The sequence below is a fragment of the Triturus cristatus genome, chromosome 7 (assembly GCF_964204655.1).
Source record: "Triturus cristatus chromosome 7, aTriCri1.1, whole genome shotgun sequence".
In the NCBI taxonomy this organism is placed as follows: Eukaryota; Metazoa; Chordata; class Amphibia; order Caudata; family Salamandridae; genus Triturus; species Triturus cristatus.
The window spans coordinates 1798883394-1798891768 of NC_140590.1; the positions used below are offsets into that span (position 1 = coordinate 1798883394).

Genomic DNA, 8375 nt, shown 5'->3' on the forward strand with positions numbered 1-8375 from the left:
GGTTAAGCTAACTGGGGATAAGTACAATCTTGTCTTGACCTTCACTGAAAACTTTCTGTGCTGTGGCGATTTATTATGTCTTTTCATAACACTTCACATTCGCTTGCAACTCTCTTGGAATTTAATCATCTTAAAAGTGTTTCCACCTATTTATGTATTCCAATAGTATTGTGGTTTGTGCCTCTGTCAGTATGCAGTATAAATATATGCTAAGGATTTTTGTGTCTTCAAAATAGAAGTATAAAATGTTCAAATTGTGTTTTTGCGTGGTAATGGCTGCTTCATTAACTGAATTGAGGGCCCACTCCCTCAGCTCCTGATACTGAATATTTCACACACTCGAAGGGGCATATTCACAACAGAATGGCGGAGCGCGGTGTACCACCACAATTGGTAAACCCACGCTCCGACATTCTGAAAATGCAGGGATGTGTTGTATTTGTAATAATACGGCACACACCTGTGTTTCTACTAGCACTGGTGCTAAATGTAGCTGCCTCGTGCAAGCGCAGGCACCGTTACACCATAGTGCAAGGGAGCCTGCGTTGAAGGGAATGATTGTTCTTGTGCAGGAAGGTGTCACTTCCTGCACATGAAATATCACTAATGGCGAATTGTAAGTTCTAGGTATGCTGAAGAATGCAGCACATATAGAAGTTGCAACTCGTCATTATCTAATGATTGTTCATGTGCAGGAAGGGACACCTTCCTGCATATGAACAATCACTGATGGCGATTTGTTCTTTCTATATTTTCTGCAAAATTCAGCACACACAAAAACAGCAAAAATGAGGAGAAATTAATAATTTCTCCTTGTTGCACCAGTTTAAAACCAGGTTTTCCCTGGCCTTTATTTTGGCGGGGCTCTAGATTTACGCCAGCCAAGCAATGAGTCCATTGCCCGCCCCTTTCACGCTAAGTGCTGCATGAAAAGGGGCATTATTTACAAGGTAATTGGCTTAATGCCACCTTGTAAATTGGGTTAAGGGGTTATTGCCACCAGAACTTAAAAAAATGTATGTTCTGGTGGCGATACCCATTGTAAATATGCCCCTAAATGTCCTTTTATAATTGCACAACGATCTGATCTCTGAATTTGTAAAAAGTCACCAAATATTCTTCACTTCTAATCACTACTTGCGCTAATATCTGGACCAACATGGAGGAAATAAGCCTTTTCTGCTTTTGTGGATTTGTGGAAAGATGGATGGCTTTGCCAGGATGTTCCTAATTCTTTTTTCTCTATTGTACCAACAGATTTGGGAACCGCTCTGTGTACTGTCTCTATGACTTCTTCCTCTCCTTACACTAGCCCTAAGGTTTCTGTGAGTAGGAGCTTGGTCTTTCAAGGGCTCAGGGTTTTTTTTTGCTCAGTGAGGGCTAGCTTATGTTGTATCCCTTGGTCAGAGACTATGGGAACATGACTTTCCACTGCTCAAGAACCCTCTTTTGTGTTAGCAGTTTCTTCTCTCCCCTCCATGCTCTATCCCAGGAGGATCCTGCAAGAAGAGAAGCACTGAGGAGGGACCATTAATTGTCAGTAAGGAATGTTGGATAATCACCATTTCATGCATCAATATATAAGAAAAGCATGGGCTAAAACAATTGTGATCCGGACATCTTTCACTGTCAAAATTATAACTAATGTTATGTTAGTTCACAAAACCATCAAAGGTAAAGAAATACAGTTATATTTATATGGTCTGTTTATTTATTTTTACCTTACATGTAATAACGGGGAAATGACCTCAGACAATTTGACCTCAATGGATGAATTCCTCATCATTGGATTTTCAGATTTTCCTCAGATACAAGCACTCCTTTTTGTTGCATTTGTACTAACTTACTTGTCAACTTTACTGGGAAACCTTATTATTATGGTTACAGTTTACTCTAACTCATGTCTGCACACACCAATGTATTTCTTTCTCACAAATTTGTCCTTCATCGACATCACTTACTCTTCAGTAATTTTCCCACCAATGCTGGCGCACTTCTTTCTGACGGGCACACGTATTTCATTCACAGAATGTCTGCTGCAGATGTATTTTTTCTCAGTCATGTTATCTATAGAAGTCCTTCTGCTTACAGCCATGGCTTACGATCGGTATGTGGCCATCTGCAATCCCTTACGTTACATGAGTATAATGAGTAAGTCTGTGTGCCTCCGGATGGCCCTTGCAAGCTGGGTAGTTGGTTTAATTGATCCAATATCACACACTGTACTCATTTCCAAGCTGTCCTTCTGTAAGTCCCACACAATCAACCACTTCTTCTGTGATGTGATTCCCTTGATGAAGCTTTCATGCAGCAGCACTTATATTATTGAAACTCTTACTTACATTATTTGTGCTTTTCTGACAATGATGTCTTTTTCTTTAATCATTATTTCTTACATCAACATTGTTTCGTCCATCCTGAAAATAGCATCTGTTGGTGGGAGACGGAAGGCTTTCTCCACATGTTCATCCCATCTCACTGTGGTCATTTTGTTTTACGGATCTCTCTGTTCTGCATATGTTCGACCAGCATCAACAATGGAAGACAACAAGATATTTTCTCTTTCGTACATTGCTGTTGCACCATTGTGTAACCCTATCATATACACTCTTAAAAACACTGAGTTTAAAGAAGCCCTGAAGAAGACCACATACACAGCACATAGTAGGAGAATGAACAAACGCTCCCTACTCTAATATTGGCAGAATCACCTTTGACTTCCAACGAAATAAGCTAGGTCATAATGCTGATGTAAATATATACATTTTGACATCTTTTGACAGTTCCATTATGACTATCTTCCTTTAAAGAAATGACTTTCTGACCATTTCATTGATAAAATCTTTTGCTTATTGTCATTTTTGAAAACATTATATCTGCCTACAAATGCATGGACATTTTACAAATTAAAGAAATAAAATGATATTAAGAAAGGAACAGGACACTTTACTCCTTACGCATTAACAACGTTTGCCATTACCCAGCATTTTTTACTCCGCAAAAACGTTTACAACGCAGGCCTTTACAATGCAATCCATTACAACGCATTGCCCATTACAACTCAATTTACTATTCTAACTCCACTGGGGCGTTGTAATGGGGAATGTGTTGTAATGGTTGGCGGTGTAAAGCCCTGCGTTGCAACAGGATGTTTCCCAAAGAAAGAAGTCCTAAAGCAGAAGAGGAGTTAAGAGTTGTCTAATGTATTGTTTCAAACAAACATCGTAGGATTTACTCACTGTTTTAGATGTTGAAGCTTTTGATGACTGCAAGAGTGTTTGCTAAAGTAACTTCTGTACATTGTTGTTTAATATAAAATATAAACATTTTAAAACTGACATGGCTACTTATACCATTTCTATTTTATTGCCCATCTAAGATCTACATATTAATCAGTTAGGCCATCAAAGCAATATAGCAAAAGAAGCATAACATTTGCCATATTGATAGGAGCAGGATGGTCAATGTTTCAGTTGTCTTCTGCTGCCCAGTGTTGTGCTGAAATGTTTTGCCCTAAAACAGCTATCGTTTGCACAGAGGAAATATCTTTTGGTGAAACAATATGTGGTGGTATGTCCCCCATGCCACAATGCATGAAGAACTACAGTTACATTTGTCCAGAAGAGAGACGTTCTGTAGATGAGGTAAATTTCCACAAGCAACATAACAAATGGACATGTATAAATATGTTATGTCCAGGACTGCCCTGGTTTCTGTGGTGGTGCAAAATGCAGAGATGTCCATGGAAGTAATATTGTTAAAGTTAATCCTTCCAAAGATGTTTGTCTCGGTATTCCATTATGTTCTTTGCTCCAAATTTATTAAAGCCTAGATTATGACTTCCTCTTTCAATGGTTTTATTCATTCATATAGAAGAATCTTCTAATAATCACTTTTCATGCACCTTAGGGGTCATTTAGACTGAACAGGAGGTCCATCTACACCTGTTCATCAGCAGTCTGCTTACCATATTTTTAGTTGTTTGTTGCTGTGACAGTAAATTCACTTCAAAAGCACTTCTGTAACAACGTGGGAACACTTTCCTGAAAAATGTAATTAAGTTTTATTACCATGCCCTAGCAGCCCCGTTGGCCTTTATAGTAGCAAACCTACAAGAAGGAGGTTTTTTCTTTGACACAAAAAAGGAAATGTTCCCGCATTCTGTGTCCTGCTCCAGCCAGTGATGCCTTGCACGGCAGTCCCAGGCAGGAAAGATGAACTTCAGAAGGTCTAAATAGTGTGGTCCTTCCGATGTTCATTAGCTCATGTATGTATGGCAGATGGGCCATCAGCTGAATAATCCCAAGGGAAGAGCCAGCTGAGTGTCTCCTGTCCCAAAACTGGTGGCTCACTACCTCTACATATTTTTTGTGAGGTTTGAGCTCTGTAGATATGCAAAAATGTTTTTGTTCAGTTAAATCTTACATCTAGCACTAAAACATTGACATATTCTTGGTTGATTCAGGCCCCTGTTTTATATGAGGTTTGTAATGATAAATCTTGTGCACTTTCGATGAAGTGCTAAATCTGGATTGTATACTATTGGTGGAATGTCCTTTACCACACTATGTCCAGAATTTAAATATTTATCCAATTACCCTTGAAAACTAAATCACGTTTTGAGGGTGTGTTTAAAAGCAATGCAGGAACAAGATTTCAAGCCAAGGTGATTCCTAAACTCCTCCTTGCTCCACCACCCAAATTTAAGGGCATGATGTTCAGTGTTACCAATGACGATGCCGATGCCAACTCCACCATCAGGAATGCCATTTCAGCAAACCATCTTATTTTAGCCCACATTAATTATTCTACAGTTCCTTCTGGCACTGAAACCATGATGGTGCTGTTTAATACAGTTGCATATTAACTTGCATGAGGATTTCTCAGCATTGACCTTTAATGCCTTATGTGATTTAGGATAAATCTGTTGAGTTGCCGAATAATCCCATTTTAAGGCTGCGCCCATTGGTTTACCATTTCACTTTGTATTTTTAGTTTTCTTGTGGTGCTTCGCCTTCCTTACAGTACCGATCAAATTATCAGAGGAGCTGCTTACACTACTGCCAGAGGAGCAGGAGGAGCTGGTGCCTCTTCAATGTCTTTTATGCTGAAAGCCACTGAGCCAACAATTCAAGAGAAAAATCTGTTGCTACAATCAAGAGAGTCAACGGGGTGCCTGAACCCTCAAGCACTGTCCACCAAGGATCTTAAGTCAGCACTCGATTTCATCTTTTTTTTCGGTAAGATCATCGTCATTTACGGAGTAGCACAAAGTACCTGCAGTTATGACTGATCAGTGGCCACTGCTGGTGCCTTGGTGGTCTTCCAGTTCCCCTTCACTCCATATGTAGCCATGTTACTTATGATAAGGACAGTGGGGGGGCCAGGACTATTAAAGTACCAGAAGATGAGCCTTCCAAGGGGGATGTTACCAATAATTGGGGCGCAGGCAAAGCAAGTTACAGGTTATTAACTGCCCAGTCAATGCCATATTCTGCAGCCAGACCACCCCTCCCAGTGATAGTAGAAAAGACATTGACCTGGAGATTGGTCATTGTCACCATGAAGCCAGACTGCTGAGCCGGATGTCCCTTTTGTGGCTCCTCCATGATTGCTGTTACTCGTAGTTGAGTAGTGGGGTCTGGATTTGCGTCTGCTGTTTCTAAGACCTGCCGCGACTGTCTGAGCCAAGCCCATCTCAATTGTTTAGGCAGTCGTCCTTCGATGCCTGGAGTGATAGCAAACCTTCTGCAGGAGCAAAGAAAATCCTCAATAGAGAGTTGAGGGCCAGATCCATGGCTCATAGTTGCAGTGTCCTTGCTTTTTCTCCCTTCCGTGTCCTTGTTGGGGTGAAGGAGTCAAACATTTTAGTGCTGGGATTTGACCGACCAGTGACGCAGCTGCCGCACTTTACTTTAATGCAAAATAGGCCAGAATTGCGGGAGACTGACAAATGATTATCTTCTGCCTGATCCCGGGCGTTCTGTAAATTTGCAAGTGGCATTTTTGCAACTGAGCGCGCTAGCTCCTTGCAACACTGAGACTGTCGTGGATTGAGGCGTTCACCATGTCAAGGAATGGCAAGCAGCCACGTCCACCAAACTAAGCGGACGGCCGCCACAACCAGCTGTCCCATGTGCAAAGAGCCACATTTTTCCGGTATTCTTGTCTATAGACCCCCAGGCCCTAGATCCTCGTTTGGCCCCGACCTTCTGGAAGTCATAGAGCCTTTTTTAACTAGGCCCTCCCTTACTATTCTCGGGGATTTTAATTTCCACTTGGAAAATAGTAATTCCAGCGATACGCTATCCCTCGTGGATCTACTGGCCTCTTTCAATCTATCCCAAAAGGTATTATCTTCCACCCATATTGCCGGTCATACGCTAGATGGAGTTTTTACAAATGACCCCAGGTTGGAGTTGGGTCCACTTTTTCCCCTCTCTTGGTCCGATCATCACGCAGTCTCTATGGAATTCACTCCCTGTTCTTCTCCCGCCCTTGGAGGAGATATAAACCGTTGGTTGCAGAAGAGGAGTTTCCGGGGCCTGACTGACCAATCTTTGGGTCCCTTTATTGCCAATCTCAAGCCTCTCCCCTCACAGGATATTGACTTTTCAGCACGGGAGCTTGCGAGCACTATCGCAAAGGCTGTGGACACCCTGGCCCCTCTCAAATCTGTATATAGTGCCAGGAAACGCCCCTCAGCGCCTTGGTACTCTGACTCCCTTAGAATTCAGAGGCAGGCATGTAGGAGGCAAGAAAGGCTCTGGAGAACCCAGCCCGACAAACACAGAACTCTCCTTAAGAACTACAAAGCGGCGGTGCTGGTTGAAAAGCAATCCTATTTCTGCAACCTCACCTCCTCTCTTACTTCCTCTGGAGACCTGTTTAAAATGGTGGATACCCTATCCCTTATCCATCACCCAGACCCTATAGTCCCTTCACAAGAACTTTGTGATCAGATCTCTTCCTTTTTCCACTCAAAAATTTTGAATATTTACACAGCTCTCCAGGCGGATAATCTTACACGGCCTTTCTCCTCTGATTCGGGGAAGACGACTCTCCCTATTGAAACCTACCCCAGTTTTCCTCCTTTTACGGCCTCGGATCTTGAGATACTTTTGGACTCCCTTAGGTTAGGGTCCCCTCTTGACCCCTGTCCGCTCAAAGTCTTAAAAAACTGTAGGGCTACTTTAATTCCCCCCATGTTGGCGGTTATGAACAGGGCTATATCCAGTGGGATTTTTCCAGCCCCCTGGAAAACTGCTATTGTGAAGCCCCTCTTAAAAAAGGCCACTTTGGACCCTGGGACCCTAAAGAACTTTCGTCCCATCTCCCTTCTTCCTTCCCCGGCAAAGATGTTGGAGGCTCATTTGAATTTCCATCTCAGCGCCTTTCTTGATAAAACCTGCCTGCTTGACCCTTCTCAGCATGGTTTCAGAAAGGAGCATAGCACCGAGTCAGCCCTCACAGTGGTGGTCAATAACATCCGTGCTAAGGTCGACAGGGGGCAGACTACGCTTCTGATCCTGCTCGACCTTACAGCCGCATTTGACACCCTGTCCCCTACCATCTTGGCCTCTCGTCTCAGCAAGATGGGGGTGGAGGGTCTGACTCTCAGTCTCCTCACCTCCTTCCTTAACAACAGGGAGCAAAGGGTTAAACTGGGTGACACCCTCTCCACCGCCAAGCCTTTGCAGTGTGGGGTCCCTCAGGGCTCTTCTTTGAGCCCTACTCTTTTCAACGTTTATGTGGCTCCACTTGCCAGGCTTGTCAGGACTTTTGGATTGGAGGTACTCTCGTATGCCGACGACACCCAAACCATGGTCTCCCTGTCACAATCTGTTGGGTCTACGGCCCTAAACTTTAGGAACTGTATGGGGGCCGTGGCAGGTTGGATGACGTCAAACTTCCTAAAGCTGAATGGGGAGAAGACAGAGATCCTTGTGTTCGGGGGAAACAAGGAGGTTTGGTCAGCCGACTGGTGGCCATCGACTCTGGGAGTATGCCCACAGCCTTCCCCCTTTGCCCGTAATCTGGGAGTCCTATTTGACACCTCGCTTGCCTTTGACAAGCAAGTGAATAGGACCGTTTCCACCTGCTGTGGGGTTCTAAGGGTGCTGAGAAAGCTCACCCACTACCTCACCCCTGACGCCCGGAAACAAGTCTCGGCTGCCCTCCTATCTTCGCGCTTGGACTATTGTAATGCCCTCTATCTTGGGATGAGCAACAAACTGGTCCATCGGCTGCAAGTGGTTCAGAACGCGGCAGCAAGGTTCGTTGTTAATGCCCCTAGACGTTCCTCTGGAACCGCTATCAGGAAACATCTTCACTGGCTCCCGGTGCATCCTAGGATAAAATTCAAAACCCTGATT

General features: G+C 43.5%; 1 protein-coding gene across 1 annotated transcript; it reads left to right on the top strand.

The window, feature by feature from the left end:
• The first annotated feature begins 1742 nt into the window (after window positions 1-1742).
• On the top strand, window positions 1743-2696 carry LOC146813197 (olfactory receptor 5G9-like). The gene has a single exon (XM_085615302.1). It carries the CDS (start codon window positions 1743-1745, stop codon window positions 2694-2696), a length of 954 nt encoding a protein of 317 aa, XP_085471428.1.
• Window positions 2697-8375: the final 5679 nt, after the last annotated feature.

Coding starts and splice junctions, on each gene's coding strand:
- LOC146813197 (XM_085615302.1), top strand. CDS start 1,743: ATGACCTCAGACAATTTGACCTCAATGGATGAATTCCTCATCATTGGA.